Below are 22,571 nucleotides of genomic sequence, written 5' to 3' on the forward strand. Positions count from 1 at the left end.
TTGCTAATTCAAAGATTAGTCTGGACGGTGACGTTCTTGCCATGCCCTGTGCTCTCTTAAGGAATCGTGCTTTTACTTTTTGTATCGTGATGAGGTCTGTTGTGGGTAGCCTTTCCCATATCAGCTCTAAGCCATATGAGATAGTGCGAGTTATTTTGGCATAGATGAGTGTCAATGGTGTTCATAGTGAGAGTTTGGTTGAGTTCTTTAGATCATATATTCCTCTGATGGCAGCTGCTGCTCGTTCGTTTATGTGGTATCTGAAAAAGTGGCACGTTGTTTGCAGGGTTATGCCGAGGTATTTGTAGGTACTGACCAACGCGAGTTGTTCTTCGCCAAGGGTTATTTTGTTTTCCGCTGCTAGTTTTCCCCCTTTTTGGAAAGCCATGTACACTGTCTGCCTGGTTTATGTTGAGATCGTTATCAACAGCCCAATTGTGAAGGTGATTTAGTACTTTCTGTAGCTCTTTCCTGTTTGGGGAACCCAGGACCATGTTGTCTGTGTACAGATAGAGAAACTGAAGTTGTTTCCTCTAGAATCATTGTGACGTCTGCTGTCGCGACGTTAAACAGGTTGGGGCTCAGTGGGTCCCCTTGCAGTACTCCATTTGTCTGGATTATTTCTTTTGAGGTTGATATTCCATAACATACTTCCACTTTGTTGTAGGCCAAAATGTTATTTATCACCCGTGTGATTCCGTGGTCCTCCGCCAACATATGTTCTAGTTTCTGAACAAACTTTGATCTGGTCAATAAGTCGAAGGCCTTGTTAAGTCTACGAATACTGTGTGAAATCTGTGAGACTGGGCTGGTACCTGTGTGAAGGTTAATGTTGTACGCCGTTTGTGATAGTGCTAGGTTCAGGACTTGCGAGGAGTGTTTTCCCCATACTTCCACTTGGATTTCTGCAGGTTTTCTATTGGACTTTCTCCTGGTGGCTACAAAAGGGTCTTTAAGCATTTCTTCTGTCACCGTAAGGGCTTTATTTTCTACATACGGTGCTTTTTTTTGCTTTCAGCATGGCTTTGTACTCTTTACGTTTGACCGTGTGTATTTCTAGCACAGTTCTTTATGTAGTTTGGCCAGATGTAGGGCTTGCAGAACTTCGCTTCGCAGCAATTCGCATTCTGTGTCGAACCATGGTTTTGCTGTCCTTTGTATGACTGGGGCGGTTGCAGTTTTTAAGGCTTCTTGTATTGTTACCGAAGTACGGTTTATGTTGTTGGCTTTTAGATGCTGATTAGCTTCATATATTGCTCGAGTGGTGTTGTTTAAGGAATTAACGTCTATCTTTCTGGAAGTTCTTTCAGTTGTTTTGATCTGCACTTTATCTTTGGGTTCTTTGAGCGTGATGATCATCCTGATGGGTATATGTTTGGTAAGTGGTGTAGTGGATGCCATCCAAAGACCGCTGTGATTCTTTATGGAGATGTTCCCTTTGTAAAAGATTAGATCGATCACACTTGTGCCGTTATGAGCCACGTAGGTTATTTCGTTTGGTTTGTTGATCAGGGAGTACCTTTCTCCGTATAGCTTATTCAGCATGGCCCTCGCGACAGCTACAAATTCTTAATTGATTACTCAGTCGTCAAAGAAGCTGCTGAACAGAGAGAGAGAGACTCAGCTGATGTGTAGCAAGTCCTGCTGAAAATAACCCTGAGTTAGTTCAATGTCATCTAGTTGCTCAACAAATTGCAGTAAGATGTCCTTGTACTGGTCTGTTTTCATCGCCTATCTGAGAAGAAGAATGCACCCAGTATTTGGTTTGCTGAAACTGCACACTGAACTTCAACCTTCTGTGGGTGCAGGGTCTTCAATGAATACTGTGTGGGTTATGTGTGGTCCAAATACAATACACGTACAGTCACATGGATCCAGACCTCATCTGTGAACCACACAATGTTCAGAATTCCCAGTACACATAGAGTAAAATCCAAGAACCATGTGCAGAAATGGACTCCCCCTCATATCTGGCTCCTGCAATTTATGAATAGCACTCATCTTGTATGGATGTAGTTTCTTTACCTTGGTTTCTCTTTGACATATGGAATACAAATACCTTGCCTCCAGAGACTAATGACTTAACAATTTTCTAGGAGACCAAAACAAGTGAATCTGAACATCTACCACGCCCGCCAAACTAGATGTGGGATGCTTGCTCAACAAAGATCCAGTTGTTTCCAACTTACTCATTATAGCCAATTTCATGTCTCTCCTACGAGAATTGTTCACATCATACTCGATCCTGAACGCCCTTTACATGGCTATGATGGATTTCACAATTTTTGATGATGATGCTTATGAAAAATTCTAAATTCCTGTTGCTTGTTGTTTAAAGGGGCCTAACATCTAGGTCATTGGCCCCTAATGGTACAAAATATGACTAAATGAAATGACAAATTAAAAGCCCAAAATCCTTTACTGACCAGAATTCAAAACTAACTAACTAACTAACTAACTAACCAACCAACCAACCAACTGGATTGATGGATGGATGGATGGATGGATGGATGGATGGATGGATGGATGGATGGATGGATGGATGGATGGATGGATGGATGGATGGATGGATATGAATAACGATCAGTGGAACTGACCCACAGTGCCCCACATGCACAGAAACTAGCGTTAAACAATAGTATTACTGACCAAGCAACTGCTTCTATAGCACGATACTGAATCGATAATACCTGTAGACGAAAGGAGTCCAAAATCCAAGTCATTGGCCCCTCATAATGGTACTTATCGCTAGAAAAGTAGAACCATGGTATTTGTCACGTTGCGGTACTAATCAAAAGTAGCTTAGACTCTCGGTATTCCACACATTACAGTACTACTCGCAGGTAATCAAATTTGCAGACCTATGGTGTTTTGCACATTGCGGCGCCATTTACAGGCAACGCAAACCTATGGTGTTCATCACATAAGTGTACTAACCACAGGGACTCGTACTATCCCGTGATATCTGTGTGTGTACTGCATCTTGAACAAATGTGTGGTGAAATAAACAATCCAGCAACAAACAAAATTGAGGAAAGAATTGATGCCTAACAAAGAATAACTTGTGTATGGTTGATAAATGTTTCTTCAGGTTTAGAAAGCAATCGCACATACAGGACAGTTTTGAAAACCACCCAGTTTATATAAATTATCCTGTATAATGACTAAGATCTGGATTTATATGTACTAATAAACCTGAAAATAAGCATATCATATATGACTAAAAAGTTAGAAAATACGCACTATAATCAATATACACTTATGAAAGAGCTCATTTATTTCAGATCCAGTTGTTTACTATCTGCAGAATGAATTTTCCCAACATATATACCAGTTGATAGACTATCTTTTCTGATCCTGAATTTAAAGCAAGCACTTTCTCCAACCTCTTAACTTTTTTACCAGTTTCACATGTGGCAGTAATTTAAAAAAAAAAGTTTCTTTTCTGAACAAGTTTGAGCGACTTGTAGAGGTACGCACCTGGAGTCTCCTAACATGTAAGTATTTTCAAAAACTGTCAAAAAAATGTACATGAAATGAAATTAATATGGTCTGATTATTTTCAAGATATGCAACCAGTAGTTTCACTTGTTTGAAATGATTTTGATAGAAGGAAATTGCAGATATCCATGCCCCCCCCACCTAATAAGGAGAGGTTCTCATGGCAGATGTACCTCTGGTACGCTCTTTGTAGAACTGGACACGAGATGGACTTTTAAGAAACACTTGGTTCATACTTGATATTAAACTATTAACAGCTGGAATGAGTATTCTTCAGCAATACAATGTAGTCCGTGAGCCAAGCAAGTAATATGAATTTTAAAAGGAAAAGCCCCAGCATTTCTCTGGTGTGAAAATGGGAAATAACGGAAAAGCATCTTCAGGGCTGCCGACAGTGGGGTTCGAACCCACTATCTCCAGGATGCAACCTCACAGCCGCGTGCCCCTAACCGCACGGCCAACTCACCCGGTTGTTTAAAAACATTTCACAAAACTTTCTAATTCTTTGGTCACTGAATAATATAAATCCTGAATCTTGAATTGTACAAATTATCAGAGATTGTGAATTATTTCATATAAGTTCATTTATCAGCAGCACAGGCCATAGTGTACCATTCCACTGTTCTCGAAGCATTTCAGCAGGATAGATTTATGCACGATTATCCATAAGGGGGTTAAATACAACACAAATTCTTGAAATGTCAAAAAAAAAAAAAATGGTATCGCAGAAATAGGGAAACAGTTACGATCGTGATGGCAGTGCATATGACAAGAAAAAGTTCAAAACTGTTGCGCCTAACACCAAAGAAAAATACACAAATTAATGCATACTGCTAGTTAAAAGATGTGAATCCTATAAGAAGATATATCCGCAATATAATATTAAGACACAAAGGAGAGAAGAAAAGAAGTTACTACATGCCTTTATACGTTTAAAATACATATTATATATCAACACAAATAATATAGTTGCATCCAATACGCAAGAAATAAGAAGGATTAAGTAAGCCATACATAGAGAAGAAGGCATTGAACAAGCCCTGACTTAGAAAATGAGGAAACAAATTTAATGCAACAGCTACAAATATTAATCCAACTAGCAATTAATAGCCATTAGAAGAAGATAAGATTACAGTAGACATCTGGGGAATCTGTCTCATACTTAAAGAAAAGCCAATATTAAACCTGACTACAGACAACATATTAATGTTAGCAGGCTTAGTATTTGTCATAATGTCCCAGATGATGTCATATACACTATGTGATCAATAGTATCCGGACACCTGGCAAAACATGACGTACAAGTTCGTGGCGCCCTCCATCGGTAATGCTGGAATTCAATATGGTGTTGGCCCACCCTTAGCCTTGATGATAGCTTCCACTTTCGCAGGCATACATTCAATCAGGTGCTGGAAGGTTGCTTGGGGAATGGCAGCCCATTCTTCATGGAGTGCTGCACTGAGGAGAGATAGCGATGTTGATCGGTGAGGCCTGGCACGAAGTCGGCATTCCAAAGCATCCCAAAGGTGTTCTATAGGATTCAGGTCGGGACTCTGTGCAGGCCAGTCCATTACAGGGATGTTGTCATGTAACCACTCCACCACAGGCCGTGCATTATGAACAGGTGCTCAATCGTGTTGAAAGATGCAATCGCCATCCCCAAAGTGCTCTTCAACAGTGGGAAGCAAGAAGGTGCTTAAAACATCAATGTAGGCCTGTGCTGTGATAGTGCAACGCAAAACTACAAGGGGTGCAAGCCCCCTCCATGAAATGCACGACCACACCATAACATTTTACTGTTGGCACTACACACACTGGCAGACGACGTTCACCGAGCATTCACCATGCCATCGGATCGCCACATTGTGTAACGTGATTCATCACTCCACTTTTTTTTCCACTGTTCAATCGTCCAATGTTTGCGCTCCTTACACCAAGCGAGGTGTCGTTTGGCATTGACCTGCGTGATGTCGACAATGAAATCCAAGTTTTCTCACCTCCCGCCGAACGGTCATAGTACTTGGAGTGGATCCTGATCCAGTTCGGAATTCCTGTGTGATGGTCTGGATAGATGCCTGCCTATTACACTTGACAAACCTCTTCAACTGTCGGCGGTCTCTGTCAGTCAACAGACGAGGTCGGCCTGTACACTGTTGTGCTGTACATGTCCTTTCACGTTTCCATTTCACTATCACATCAGAAAAAGTGGACCTAGGGATGTTTAGGAGTGTGGAAATCTTACATACAGACTTCTGACACATGTGACACCCAATCACCTGACCACGTTCGAAGTCCGTGAGTTCTGTGGAGCGCCCCATTCTGCTCTCTCACGATGTCGAATGACTACTGAGGTCACTGATATGGCGTACCTGGCAGTACGTGGCAGCACAATGCACCTAAGATGAAAAACGTATGTTTTTGGGGGTGTCCGGATATTTTTGGTCACAAAGTGTATGTACCTGCTTCTGTTTAAATGCACAAGTAAAGCTCAAGATGATTTTCTAAGAAGGAGAAGGATGACTGTTCAGGGCCATGGCAACCGAGAAGACTGAAGGAGAGAACGATGTTCCTGTTAACGACTCTATGGAGCCTGGTGAACATAATAGCTAGGTATCATGCAATGTAGTAGAGTTGCATTTTGTTGAATAGGGAATAGGTCGATTGAATCTTTAAAATAAACCAATGTACGTTTAAATTATCGTGAGTGACTTGATAATATACTAATGTTGTGATGGAGTTAAGTACTCTTGAGAAGAAACTAGACAATCCAAACGATAGAGAAAGTGACTTAAGTAGATATCAGTGTTATTTCAATAATGTTATATGATCATATCAGAATTTGCCACGATATGAGGGCAATGATTAGGAATAGAATACAGTAATATTTTAAAAGAAATGTAGGATATGTTTGTATAACGGTTATGTCATCACACATAATTGATAGGAGGATAGATATGGATATCAAAACAACATGAAGACATGTTAATGTTGTAAGTGAAGTTCATGATCCAAAGATGCATTTAAATAAGAAAGGAGTTACTTATACGTTGATATGAGATCTTTGAGATGAATATGTGATATACTTCGAAAAGATATGAAATGAAATGGAAAGAGAAGAGTTATGAACTAACGATATAAGAAAATAATAATGAAATGGAATGAATATGTTGCCACGATGATTTCGTAAAAGATTATGAAATATTTTGGGGAGGTTTTGAAGAGCATTGGCGTAAACTCAGATCAAATGTATTTTTTGGGAACAATAGTTGCATGTTATTGATGGAGATTCCATATTAGATATTAAAGATAGCTTGGTGTGAAACTTATATGGTGATATCGCAGGAATAAATCATCGAAATGAATCCTGTTAGGGTAAATTAGTCACTTAATTCCATATTTTCAACCTGACAATACTACAATACAGTATTGTATTCTAAATTATGTGTTATGATAGATGTTGGATAGTTACGATTAAACATTCATAAATTTTCCAGTTATTTATATTGGATAATAGTCATCTGCAATCCTTGACAACGGTATTCCCTAATGTCGAGTTAAATCGTAGAGGATTGTAAATTGAATTTCAATTGCAGTTATGAATTTTTGTGGTTATTTTTGATACATATTTGTCTTGATTTGAAGATTTAGTTGATGTTATGCAGTAGTTAATTTAGTAACTGAAATGAATAGGAGCCATTGTTTGCTACAAAAATATATGAAACCTACCTTGCTTCTGTTAAGTACAATTTTATGGAAAGACGAAGATGATGAGGAAAAACTAACTACCTTGAATAACTCGCGAACTTAAGAAATTATGAAAGGATATAGATCAAATACTTAAGAACATGCAACTTAAAGAGGAATTGTTTGATTTTTACTTATTTTCCTACGATTATCTGCAAGTAATTCACATTTTACTTTTATTGATGAGATGCAATATATAGTTCATTTCTATAAAATATTGTTCATAACGAATGATGAATATGACCATTGGTATATGAATATTTAATACCTCAAACTCAAAATACCAAAGCAATTTCATGATTTAACCAATATTTCACATTTATTAAATTTTATTAATTCATATTTTTTTATCAATAAATGATATCATTTAAGACATGTTGATGTACTATTTGGAGCTGCAAGCAATGATAGAATTTAGAATTAAGGAACAGCTTAATCTTTTACATCGAATTTTGAAGCGATGCGTTATCTGTAGACATTCATATACGATTATGAGAAGTTGGAGGAATATTTCAATTGCGTCACTGCATCTTTTGGAACTCAAGTTAAAAAATACAACATACAACTCTACCCTGGGAGAAGAGCTAACCGGAGTTTCCTTATGCATGTCAGAATAGTGGGGAGATAAAGCGGAGGATCCTAAGTTTATCATGAATTGAAAACCGAATACATGCCTCGCAAACTGTAATACCTGGACAACAATGAACTTTTGCCATCTGTGCAAATCAATTGGTCACAACCAGGAGAGATGGAGTGAACCCTGAAAAGCCACTTTCCCAAGATGAAAAGTTAACGAAGATCAAGAGGAAAAAGAATGCATAAATGGACTGACCAAATGCAAGAAAATCATAAGTATGAAGTAAGAACTAATCCTGAGGAAAGCTTAACACTAGAAAGAGTGGTGTACTTGTATTAGAAAAACATGACAATAGAATGGGGTCATGACAACCAGGAATGAATAACATGACCAATTATGACATTCTTCTGAGGCAAGGAAGTACATTTCACAAGTAGGACATAAACGTGTGCTGTACCATTTTACTTTTACCCGATATTTGAGTTGTAAATTGAAAATGTATTTCTACTAATGAGATATGAATAGGTGTGTTATTTTCTCATTTATTTCAATTAAAGTAAAGAAAGTGACACACCCACAAATACAGTAATTTTCACTTCCTTAATTCAATAACTTGAGTTACATTGTCTCTAGAATTTTTCACATTTGTAATGAAGCTAACTGCGTATAAAAAGCAGAAGAAATCTGCAACTTCTGCTACGAATATATTTTACGCAAATTTAATTGCATCACTCTTATTCCAAGGAAAACAATTAACCACAGAAAAAAGATGCTTTAAATTAAATTCTTTGGAAGAAAAATTCAGTTGCATTAAATAGTGGACCACCTCTTCAGAGAAAATAAAATAATACCTTTGACTAATGAGCAATCTAATGACCATAATGACAGAAAAATGACTGTCTATCCTCAAATATACACAATAAGTTATACAACAGAGCCTTGGTAATTGTGCAAATTGGGGCTGTTACTACGAACGACAAAAGGCTATGATTACAAGGAAATAAGGAAAAAAATCAAGGAGTATTGCATGAATTGTTTCATGAGCACAGGAAAGGTTAAATGATACAGTATATACAGTACTTGTGTTGCATATGGGCTAACACTACCAAATTTAAAAGAAACCTGAATTAAATTTTGAAAAACTGTCCAGTCTTTCATTTTAAAATAGTGCTTAGTGTTTTTAAGGAGCAATGTCGAGCCATCTTCTAGAAACAGTGTTGGTCGGCGTATCCTCTGTTGTTCAATGTAACATCTAGCAATGTCAAATCATTATCACTGTACAGTCTCTTCATAGTCTTCAGCAGGCTCACTCATCATTTCAACATTTGAACATCGGTTAAAGAAATAAAGTACAAGTGCATGCATTACTATTTGCAAACACTGTCAGCCTATCACTTGTCACTTGGTAGGGGTTATTTTTTTGAAAATCTGAGACACACACAACCTCAATTAGTAAAGGTACGGACAAAGTAACAGCATGTGGACTCCTCAAATATCAGCCTAAAGGACCTGTCAACCTGTCGTAGGGGTTTGGAGATAATGTTCTTTACATAGATGTACACTGTAAACAAAAAACATGCAAGCAAGAAAACAGGGTTTACTGTATTTTGTGTAAGATACATTTTCATAAGATTCAAATTATATGGATCCTTGAATACCATGACTCTGCTGCATAAGAAACAAATTATCAGAAGTTTTATAAAAATAAACATCAAAGTCTTAATGTGGAGATGTATATGAATGTACATTAATGAGTTCCTGTACAACTGAAGGTGAAATCGTTTGATTAAAACTTGTACACATCGACGATAATGTCACTGTGTTAATTTTGAAAGTTATGATTGTATCAATGACAGTGGCGGCTCATGGATATCAGCAGTGGGCCTTAGCTTCATAATTCCACAAATAGCTGAAGTTCTTCAAACCATTTTATGAAGATACACACTTCGAACACTATACGGCGCAATGCATATGCAATTATTTTTATTATTATTATTATTAATGCAATTTAGTACAAGATAGTACATACATTCATCCTCTGATCACGTTCTGGTCTAGTGGTTACCGTTTTTGGTTGCTCTACAGGAGGTCCCTGGTTTGATGCCCAACTCAGCCAGAGAAATATGAAGCATTGATAGCATTTGGTTCGTGCTACTCCATCCTCGACATAAGAAAAAGAAAATCCCCTAATGCTGTGGGCGGAAGAGCATAGAAGAACTGACCACCCTGGCGCAAGTAAAGTCCTGCACAGGATGCCTGTCTTCTGCATGTCTCTTGTTCCGATTCCTGGCGCTCAGTATGAAGATATTTGCTGAGAAATTTCCAACGTCTCGCGAAGAGGTTATTTCTATTTCACAATTTCACAATAAAATCACGACACTTTTCCCTAACACAATTAACTTGAACAGATGGTTTGTTATTTAATTCAATTATTTACACAGACCTAATTCACCAACCTTAATTTCCATAGGCAAAATCCATTTGCCACTCTTTCAATTTCACAAATTTGTCCAACACTTTCTTGTCAAAGTCTGGAGTTGATTATATCATATCTTTGCTTATAGACATCATTGCCAAAGCGTTCAACCTCTCGTTTTTCACTGTGTTCCTAAGAAACGATTTGATGCATTTCAAAGTGGACAAACATCTTTCTGATTCAGCCGTTGTCACGGGGCAGGTAATGATAATTTTGAGAAGTTTATGAACTTCACTTAAAACAATTGACAATCTATTTTCCCTCAAAAATTTAAACAAATTAATTGCTCCCCTAATACTCCGGAAATCTTCTCTTCGGTACATAACTTGAAGTTCTGTTTTGAGTTTTTCTCTTTCAAGCATGGGATAAAATGAACAGACATGGTTAAAAGATTCCTGTGGGAACTTGATAAAATATGCCTCAAAGTGAACATCATTCAATGAAACAGAAACTCCCAAATTGCCAGTAAACGAAAATCTCTCTCTTACTTGCATTGAAACCACGTCGCATATTTCTTTGGCTGACACTATTCGTCTACTATGTGGAGAAATATCATCCTTTTTCCTCTTCTGATCCGGTTCTGGAAAGTTTTGTTCAATTTCCCTGTGAATTTCATCAACTTGTGCTCTTTCTCTCATTACATGTTTTTCGAAAGAATCAATGTCATTTCTTATTTGAATACTATCTTGTGATAGTACATATATCACACCCTCGCACTGTATGTAGAAGTTATAGATATCATTGTCAGTATTCGATTTTTTATTATAATTATAATAATAATAATTATTATTATTATTATTATCATCAGTATTTCATTTGTATATTTTGTCATTAATCTTTGTAAGCTGGGAGATATCCACATATGTAGGTATGAGTAATTTGTTTTGTACTGGGAAAACATTGCTATCTTGGACTCTCGTAATTCGTATGACTCATGCGGACATCCCAGTGTCTGATGAGATGTGGTTGTTGATGTTATTGTACTAGGAAAGTTCTATGAGTCATGTGATATACCCCAGCGTTTGTTTATGTCTTGGGAGCATGAAGAAGTTGAGGGCAACCTTGAACGGTGGATCACTCATGATTGGCTGGCAAGGACCAATCCAGACGTATTATGTGAGAGGAAGGGGAATGCTGATGCCTATAAAGGTTGATCAAACGGCGGGAACCAAAACTGACACTCTGTACGGACAAGAAGCACAACCGACACACTGCACGAGAAGGAAGTAGTGCTGATATACGGTACGGTAGTGACACGGTTTCAACACAATGGACGAGACTAAAAACGTTCGTGGAACGTAGTCTTGTTATGTTCGTGAAAAGTGCTGATCAACAAATTGTGGAGGCCGTACGCATTAAGTGTTGTAGTACTTGTGGAGGTCTGGCAGTATATGTTGGTGAAAGCTATCTCAGACTTTCCATAATTTACGTTGAGGATTGACAGGTGTGTGTTGCTCAAATGTATATATCTTTACAACAAGTGTTAAAATATGTGAACACAGTATTACAAGGTACAGTATCTGTGTGATGTGATAACTGCCTATTATGAGAATCGGCAAGTAGTATTGATACAGAGACAGTGAAGGGTATTTATCTACATGTATGTACATTGTTCATCGGACTATCTACAAATGGTAGTTGTTCTCGCTTTAGTTTTCCCACTGTTTTCATTGTTGTTGTTGTTGTTGTTGTTGTTGTTGTTGTTGTTGTTGTAAATATGGAGTCTTCCAGCAATATTTTATGTGTGTATTATGTGTATAATTTTGTGTTGATGAGATGCACGGATTTTGTTAAGAATATCGTTAGCTATTTTCGAATCGGTGGGAGTTATTAATGAACCAAGGTGCAGTTCCTACCTATTTAGTCGTTTTCAGGAGGTTAGGTAAGGCCTGCAGCAGATGTACCAGTACGCAGCATTATCAACACGCCCTGGGATATAAAGTTTATCATGCTCTATCAAAATTCGAGGGATCAATTCTGGTGGACTCTGGCGCCCATACTACGGACATTTCGATTGACTATTTTTATTAATTTAGTTACAATCTTTTCTTTTTTTTAATTTAGTTACAATCTTTACAGGTAGCAGGTAGGGACCCTCTTCGGAGGCAGCCCTATCCAGGGAGTGGCGCCCCTGCCTATGTGAGTCCCAGAGCACACTGACCCGGTGTGCAACATCTGGTATGGGTCCCAGCTCAGGATTACGAGTGAAGACCGCAACGGCATCTACGGCAGAGAAGGTGGACTTCGGTACGGCGGAGATGGCGGAAGGGGCATACCCGTACCGTCTGTACTCCAGAGGAGCGGCTACGAAAGGAGTCTGTCTCCATGTTAGGGGCGGCCTAATTTTGAACCTGGCAGTAGGTATAAAATGCCTTTGGGTGTGGCGAGCCCATCGTAACAATAGCCTATATGGACAAAGCAGATATGGTGCCTCGGAAAAGGTTAGGGCGTTCCCTGCTAAAAGCGACGCGGAGCTCTTCAGGTGCTGGGGGAACTGTGAAAAATGGGCAACTAGCACTAAACTACATCAAAATTGCAACAGTAAATGTACTGACACTGACGGGAAAGACAGAAGAACTGGTTGACTTCATGATAGAGAAAGATATAGCCATACGTGGACTGTGCAAGACCTAGAAGAGGGGTACAGGGGAGATCCCTCTGAGAGAAGGATACAGGCTGTATTACAGCGGAGGACCTGAAGCAAAAAATGGAGTGGCCATCATACTTAGAAGAGAAATCCAAGAATATGTGGAATATACGAAGTACATCAGCGATAGGATGATGATGATGATGATGAGACTCCAGTTTGAAAATGGCGTGAAAGATCTATTTCAGTTGTATGCCCCACAAACTGGTTGCATAGATGAACATCTAGAGGACTTCTTAGAGGAAGTGGAGAGACAGATAGAAGATAAGGAAGTACTATTGATGGGAGATCTAAATGCACAAGTTGGAATGGAAAGACAAGGAAAGGAAGATGTTGTAGATCCCTTGGATATGGAAATGTAAATCAAGAAGGCAAGTTGTTGGTGGATTTTTGCATGAGGAATCTAATGGTGTTGGAAACACCTGGTTTAGGAAGAAGAACAGTCAGAAGATTACAAGGTATGGTTGGGGAGACATACGAAGAAAGACCATGATTGATTATATAATCATAGAGAAAGAACACCGGAAGAACCTTGTAGATGTAACAGCCATGCCTGAAGAAGCCTTTGGTGGGGATCATAGAGTTGTGATAGGAAAATTGAAAGTTGGAAAGATTGAAAAACCCCAATTAAGAAGAGAGAAAAGAATTAAAGTATGGAAGTTGAAGGAGAAAAGCATACAAGAAAATTTCAAAGGGAAATAATACCCTTGGTACCCAGGACAGAGGTGGGGAATGTTGAAGAGGAATGGAAAAGATTTACGGAAGCACTGGTTGGATGTGCAGAAAAGGTGTGTGGTAGAACATCAGGAAATGTGAAAGACAAAGAAACACACTGCTGGAATGATAGGGTAAAGATTAAAGTGAAGGAAAAGAAAATGGCATGGAAAGCATGGAAAACATCTAAGACTGAAGAAAGTAGAAGAAAATATGTGGAGGCAAAGAATTTGGCCAAGAAAGTAGTGGAGGAAGAAAAGAGGAAAAGCTGGGCCTTATTCACACAGAAATTGAGAGATGATATGCAGGGCAGCAACAAATTACTGTATGGTATCTTAAAGAAACAAAAAGAGAGATCAAGTAAACACCAGATTTGTGAAGGATGCAGGTGGCGTAATTTTAACAAAGCCAGAAGAAATAAGAAATAGATGGAGAGAGTATTTTCAGAAGCTGCTGATCATAAGAACGGATGACAGTCATTCAATGGACGACCAGGAAAGGCAATTAGTTGATGAAGAAATGGATAAAGAAATTACAATGAATGAAATTGAAATGGCAGTAAGAAAGATGAAGAATGGAGAAACTGCTGGAATAGATGAAATTTCAGTGGAGATGATAAAGGCAGCTGGAGCTGTAGGCCTGCAGTGGACATATCGGGTTCTCAGGAATGTCTGGGAGAATAAGGAGGTCCCTGAGGATAGGCAAAAAGGAATAATCATCCCAATTTTCAAGAAAGGTGATAAGAAAGTTTTGAAGAACTACAGGGAAATTACTCTAATATCCCATGTTGCTAAGATAATGGAAAGGATACTGGAAAGTAGAATAAGGATGAGGGTTGAGAATCAGATACAGGAAAATCAGTTTGGTTTCAGAAGTGGAAGGTCAACAATAGAGCCCATTTTCATTATGAGACAACTAATGGAAAAGCATTGGGAGTACGGGAATGATATGGTGATGACATTCATTGACATTGAAAAGGCATATGACAGGCATATGACAGTGTCCCCAGTTTGGGACAGTCTGGTGCAAAAAGGAATTGGACAGGGATTAATAAAAATGATCATGGCATTGTATAAGGAATGTTGTAGTTGCGTGCGAACACAAGTTGACAGGACAAGTTGGTTCAAAATAACTAGTGGGCTGAGACAGGGAAGTGTTCTATCACCAGTCCTGTTTACAATAGTAATGGATGACATCATGAGAACAGCAAAAGCAGCATATGGAGGAAGAGAAATGAACATGATGTTATTTGCAGATGATATTGTGATTTGGGGAGAAGACGACAGGAAGGTTCAAGAACAGTTGAATGTGGTGAATGGGAAGATCGAAGAATGTGGATTGAAAATAAGTGTAGAAAAGAGTAAAACTCTTGTTATGACTAGAGGGGAGAAAGAAGGGAAAGGTCAGATTAGACTTGCAGACAAGCCCCTGGAAGTAGTGGAAACGTTTAAATACCTGGGGAGTGAATTAATGGAGAATGCTCGACTGGATGCTGAGATTAGTAAAAGGATTCAAGCTGGAAGTTGTTTCTATCATAGTGTAAGTAACATGTTATGGGACAAAGATGTGCCAACGGAAGCAAAGGATACTATATACAAGATGTATTACGTACCCATAACAACTTACGGAGCAGAAACTTGGACAATGACAAAGAAGGATGAGAGTCGAATACAGGCAGTCGAAATGAAGTTCTTGAGGAGTATGATACAGAAGAGTAGAAGAGACAAAATAAGGAATGAGAAAATCCGGGAAGAAATTGGAATGGAAAAAATGAATGATAGAATAGAGAAGAGCCGACTAAGATGGTTTGGGCACATAAAACGAATGAGCGACGAAAGAATGCCAAAAAAGGTGATGGAAATGCAAATCCAAAGAAGGAAAGGCCGTGGACGACCACGATTGAGATGGAAGGATACCATCCAACGCAGCATTATAGCAAGAAACCTGGTCTGGGACACAGTGTTGGAGGAGGAGTGGTGGAAAGACCGAAGAAAGTGGAGAGGAACCATATTTGCTCCTACCCGGCTACAGCTGGATAAAGGGAAATGATGATGATGATGAGTTACAATCTTTGTTTTGGGACTGAATTTGATTATATAGAAGATCAACATGAGGAAATAGACTATGGAACACACATAGCCAGAAAACAAATTCAGGATCACAAAGAATGCGTCTTAAGCCACTTGCTTCATTTAATGTGATCTTATTTGTACATTTCTCTTCAATTTCTTCAAGGCAATCTATTACATTTTCTCTGTTTTCGTACACCACGTTCACAGTTCTTATGTTATAATTCCAGCGCGTGGGTACAACTTTCGGTATTTTCTTCTTAAAGATGTTTTCGAGGAAATGTGATCTCCGAGATGAATTTGAAAAGAATGCAGGTATCGCTGATAAATTTGAAAAGAAAATCCTCACTTTAGGAATATGATTTGTTGATTGTTCCATGATAAGATTAAGCTTATGGGTATTTCAATGTACGTAATATGCCTACGGATAGTGTTCACGAATCTTAGCCTGAACTCCACCAAGAGAGCCGCGAAAAACATGGGCTCCATCATAGCTCTGTGCAAACAACTTATCGCGAGAATGGCCTACCAGGGGATTAATCTGTTCCAATAAGGTTTCTGTTATTCAACTACCCGATTTGTCAGATGGATAAAAGAATCCCCAGAATCTTTCATGTACCGAGCCGTCGTGAAGGTATCTTAAAACAATGACCACTGACAATGGTTCGAGATGTCTGTTGTTTCATCACACTGTATACTAAGAAATTCAGCCTCTTTAATCTGCTGAGATATTTCCTCCCTACACACTGCCAGCATGCAACTTAAAATGTCATTTTGAATCATCTTTGATGTTCCTTTAAATACACCAGCTGTTTCTAAATATTGCTTGATTACGCTATCCAGATCAGTCGCAAAGTTAACTAATCCCTTAAATACACCTGGATTTAAAGAATTATCTTCTTCATTGTGGCTTCGGAGCGGCAATTTAAATTCTGCACAAAAACATACGTAAGTGAGGAGTCTCTTTAATATTTGCCTGTTCTTGTAGGCAATTGAATTATGTTTACGAATAGTTTCACTGTAATGATCACTTAAACAAGACACGACATTGACTTTACTAAGCATTTCAAAGTCCATGGTACTAGTGATATATTCTTGGGATCTTTCATGCTTTTTAATTTTTTCATTAATATGCTTGATATCACTTACCCCTGTGGTGATCCATTTATCTCCTTTCCTAGAATGGGAGAATATAAGGCAAAAAAAGCAGTAAAAGGTTTCTGAGATATCACTTCCACATATCCACGGGTTCTTGTTACATACGTCAGGAGAATTAATTTGTCTTTGGAAAGCCCTATTTTCATTTTTCTTGGTCTCCGATTTTTTCAAGGAGAAGTCTGGTGTAGGCCTACCACACTCCTTCAGTTCGACTTTCTTCTTGATAGAAAGAGAGGAAAACGTTAGTTCTTTAATATGCTCGACGGTAATCATACTGTACGAAGTGCAAAAATAACACTACGCCTACATATAAATCACAACCATTCTCCTAATTTCACCTTGTCACGGTCACCTCACAAGATCTATCATCAACACAAAGCTAAACATTGCACTCTCCAGGGAGTATGGCCAACATGAGTCAAGTGCGAGGAGACAGTAGTTACAGTCGTTATTTGTTTCGTTAGTTAATAATCCTAAAAATTACAAGACTATTTTAAATACATACCGGCACATATAACTCAGGTAAGTGCCTCAGTAAAATAGTTCCTAGTTTTAGGAGAGAAATGGCACAAACTGACCCCTGTTAAATAGAAATCAAATCACCAATGTTTCCGGGTAGATTGGCTGCAAGGATAGGCCGCGGCAGAAACGCGCCGGAATCTCCATTAGAACAGCACATCTCTACTGTGCCTCTGATTGGCTCCCTCAAGGCCAGTCAAGCGAGACTCTGAGCATTTGGTCCGCTAGGAGAGAGCGCCCTCCTGCGCAGGGCCAGCAGCGCATCGGGCCGCAGTGCAGTACAACTCGCGCCCTTGATAATAATCTTTGAGTAAAATATTTTTGTTAACATTTAAGATTAAAATTCTCGAATTTAATGAAACCCCATGGGGGGGCGCGCGCTTTAGCGCCTCCCAAACGAGCCGCCACTGATCAGTGAGGAACTGAAATTCAGAGATACATACACTTCCTTCTCTTCAATAAATATCATGCAAAATACCTAATTTGTGAAATATTAATTGTTCTAAATGAGTGAACATGTTCGTAACTCAATCACGGAAGTTGTAGCATTTGCACTCCCCATCTCACAAAATACTATCCCGGGAGAGCTAAAGTAAGGCAATAAATACTCTATCATTTTCATTTATACATTTATTTGCAAAGTCTCCAGAGGAGCGCAACAGGCTTCGGCAGCCGGCACATTTCCTATCCTCGCCACTAGATGGGGGCTTCATTCATTCCATTCCTGACCTGGTCAAATGACTGGAAACAGGCTGTGGATTTTCATTTGCAAAGTTCCTGTCCAAGTTAACGATTCATAATACTGTCAATTTCAGTGAATGCAAGACAATACACAGAGTATCTCAAAGAATTCTGCGAGAAATAATGACAGACTCTCTATAACTGTAACTTTTATGACAGAAATTACATTCACAATAAATATCAATATTTTCACCAAAAAATTTAAAAATCTCCTTCTGTAAATTGAAATTAAGATCTCACAATTCCCATGATCTGAAAGAATTAATACCACATTTTCCGGTTTCTTTCTGATCATCCTTTTACCCTTACTCCTCTCATTCATAAGTCAAAGCCTGCTGTAAATACAAAATAACGCTGTCTTTGGCTTCTTCAATATTTTATGCCAACATTTTGATTAGTTTCATTTGTACCATAACAATGTTATTTCCTAGCACATTAGTTCGCCTATATTAAATTAAAAAGCACTGTTTTAATTCAAGATTACGAGTATTTCAGAGGAACTGCTAGTTCTCAATACACTTAATTTATTCAGTGAATAACAACAACTACTCCTGTATATGGGAAGTACTTATTTTTATTTTCTTGTCACTCTTCCAGTAGTATGCACATTATATGAATTCAAAATCATTTCGTAAAAAAGCCATGCAATGAAAGGATACCCAGGGACCAAGCAGGTTATGCCAATAACCAAGGCTACAGTGAGGGCACAATGAAAATACCAACCTTATCAGATTTTGTTTTCCCAATATGAGAAGGTGGTGCATTCCGCAATTGACGAAGAGCTTGAAAATTAGGAGGCTAACAAAGAAAAGCAGCATGCAAAAGAAACAAAACATGCAAAACATGTTTAAAATATGAGAAAAACACTTCGTGAACAACAGAGGAATCAACCACATACTTCTCAATGATATATTCATCACTTTGATAAATCAAAAATTATTTCCTTCAACTATACAACGTTCTTCAACTTTTGTATGATCCAAACATTTCCTGATCTTGTTTCCAAGGATTTGCCAGATCAGAGGTTACTTTCTTATTAATAAAAGCTGAATAAAAACAAGATATTTAGCACTATTTTTTATTTACCATAGTTTTCCCGGTCCAGTCGAATTCTCCATCATCTACATAGCCTTTTCTTTCAAAGAGATCTTGGAACAATTTTCTTAGGTACTCATAATCGGGAGTCTCAAAGAAGTCTAATCTTCTCACATAACGGAGGTAGGTTGCCATCTCTTCTGCAAAGTAACAGAACAACTTCAAATTTCACAGTATGAAAATTTATGGTTGAGCAATTAAAAAACAGAATTTTATAAATATGTTGCTTCTTTAGACCAGTTTAAATATTTGGGGGATGACGTTACTCACGTCCGCAGCATACCTTAAGCCGTACGTGTCCCTTGGGTGGTGCTAAACGTGTAACAATTTTGGCAAAAACGTTCCAAAATAATGAAACATGAGCTAACAAATGCAAACAGATAAAACTGCTCTTTTAAGAGCAAAACAACAAAAATAAGAATACTGCAATGGAATGCAGGTGGTCGTTCAACAAAGAAACTATTGAAGTAAAGATAATCATGATAGACATTATACCAGAAAACATACAATATATAAAGATTCAAGGGTATACCATCTATACTCTCTTCAAAACAAAACAAGTAGCTAGTGGAATATTTGTAGCAGTGAAGAACAATATCATGTCAAAATTCAGAATTGTAAAAGAAATGAACTCAAAAGATACATCTGAAATGATCGAACTTGTCATATGGACCAACAACAACAACAACAAAAATCTTTAGTGTTTACAGCCCTCCAAACAACAAAAATCTGAATCTCCACCTTTTAGAAATCAAAACAGCTACTATTTTTATAGGGGACATCAATACAGCTTCTCAAGTCTGGAGGTGCAACTACACAAATACAGCTGGGAAAGCAATAAATACCTTGTAGAGTGCAGCTCTATACAACCACAGTACTACACAATAACAAAGATCCAGCAACATTCATTCACCATTCAGGTTCCACAACTAATCCGGACCTCATATTAGTGTCAAAAAATCTTGCAAACCACAGTCATCGATCAGTACTTGAAAATCCAGGCAGTGGACATAGAATGTCCCTCCTTAGTGTTACATCATACAGTGAACCTGCTCAATGTGCAGACCGGAAGATCCAGTGGAACTTCAAGAAGGCAGGCTGGGAAACTTTCAGAAACCACCTGGAAATTAAAATGTTGAAAATTGATCTTGATGCACCTCCTAACATCATCCTGAATAAATTCACTAGTCAAGGTACTCAAACAAAAACTTTTCTGGTCAGATGAATAAAACTGAACAATCTTAATTACGACAGAGATAAAGCAAGAACAGCTGAACTTACTCAGGATCAAAATGATCCACGGAAATGGCGACAAGCAAGAGCAAAATTAAAACAAGCCATAACAACATCAAAAAGAATATCTTGGAACACATTTTTAACAACAGTTGACTATAGGACAAACAGCAATAAAGCCCATAAACTTATCAATTCTCTAAACTGCAAACATGTAGTCACTCCTTTGAATCCTATTATGATAAATGATAAGGAAATTATAGATTGTCACAAAATAGCAAACCACTTCTGTGAACATTACAGTCCAAATACGTTATCACGACCGAAAAAGAAAGAAGACAAGATCCTCAAACAAACAGTGAAAAAAATTCATGTATAATAATGCAGAAGACATCTTTAAAAATGAATTTTTCCATAAAAGAGTTAATGTTAGCAATAACGAACACACAAGTCTGAAAACAACGATGACCCCAGAAGATATTCCCAGAATTCATAAAAAACCTTGGACCATCTGCTCTTAACATACTGCTGCACATATTCAACAAATTTTGGACATCAAATGAAAACCTACCAAGTAACTGGACAAAAGCAACTATCATTCCAATTCTAAAACCAGGGAACCCAAAAATCCAAGTCCCCTCGTATTGACCTATAGCACTTACCTCCATTCTGGTAAAAATTCTATACAGGATGATTACAAATAGACACAATTGGTACTTGGAAACAAAATCTCTCCTATCAGAAGAACAAGCATAAAACAGGTCCACCTCCCATCAAATAATGAGATTTACACAAGCTGTGAAGGAAGCCTTTAACAAAAGGGAACGTGTTCTTGCAGTTTTCATTGATTTTTAAGGAGCCTATGATAATGTATGGCGAAACATGCTGTTGAGGAAGCTTATCATATTCAAAGTAAGTGGACGCATGTTAAAGTGGTTTTCAACATTCCTTTCCCAAAGAATGATCAATGTTCGTCACAACAACAAAACTTCAGGATGCAAGCAATAAAAACTAGGCCTCCCACAAGGAGCTGTATCAAGCACAACATTATTCAATGTGTACATCAATGATCTTCCAACAACAATACAGGAAGTAAGTGATGTGAATACCAGCATGTAGATGATATCATCAGGACCACAACACATAACAGCCCAAATCAGCAAATACTTGTTTGTTTGTTTTTTTTTTTTTTTGCTTTACGTCGCACCGACACAGATATGTCTTATGGCGACGATGGGATGGGAAAGGCCTAGGAAGTGGAAGGAAGCGGCCGTGGCCTTAATTAAGGTACAGCCCCGGCATTTGCCCGGTGTGAAAATGGGAAACCACGGAAAACCATCTTCAGGGCTGCCGACAGTGGGGCTCGAACCCACGATCTCCCGATTACTGGATACTGGCCGCACTTAAGCGACTGCAGCTATCGAGCTCGGTCAAATCAGCAAATGCTTCTTGAACACAGAATAGGCAGGCAGTTATAAAACTTAAAAACTGGAATGAAAATAATAATATGGAAATCAATAGTACTAAAACACTATATCAGTTTTTCTCCCTGAGACATCACAATCCTACTTTCAGTCTACAATTCAGTGATAAGAAACTTCCAAAAAGTGGAAGCACAAGTACCTAGGTATCATTATGGACAAGAAGCTGAACTGGACCAACACGTACAACATGTGGAGGAGAAAGTAAACAAACTGATGAAATTGCTGAAGAGACTAGCAAGAGCTATTTGGGGGAGCACTCAAGACACACTCAACAGAACCTACAACACTTACATCAAATCTATCATAAAATATGGCAGTGAAGTACTTACTACAGCACCCTAATCTAACATTGATCGCCTTGAGAGGTGTCAGAATAATGCCCTACGAATCATATCAGGCGCAATAAAAACCACGCCTGTAATCACCTTACAGTTGTATACCCACAACTTACCAATAGAAGAAGAGATGAAACAACAAACAGCCAACACATATCTCAGCTTACAAAGATTACCTCAAATGATCTGGGCCAAAAAAACAGTTACTAGCCACAATCTTAAAACCCTAAAAGATCCTTTGAGCCTCACTAAAGAATATATTAATACACTAAGAGCAA

At 38.2% G+C, this 22,571-nt stretch overlaps 1 protein-coding gene across 3 annotated transcripts in view; it reads right to left on the reverse strand.

Annotated features, from left to right (window-relative positions):
* Nucleotides 1–22,571, reverse strand: part of gish (casein kinase I gish) — a 645,075-nt gene that overhangs the window by 187,886 nt on the left and 434,618 nt on the right. For all 3 annotated transcript variants that reach the window (XM_067137660.2, XM_068225467.1, XM_067137661.2), the window contains exon 8: nucleotides 19,233–19,381. In XM_067137660.2, the coding sequence (XP_066993761.1) occupies nucleotides 19,233–19,381 (149 nt within the window). The remainder of the gene's footprint in view (nucleotides 1–19,232; nucleotides 19,382–22,571) is intronic.

Source organism: Anabrus simplex, chromosome 1 (assembly GCF_040414725.1).
Source record: "Anabrus simplex isolate iqAnaSimp1 chromosome 1, ASM4041472v1, whole genome shotgun sequence".
NCBI lineage: Eukaryota > Metazoa > Arthropoda > Insecta > Orthoptera > Tettigoniidae > Anabrus > Anabrus simplex.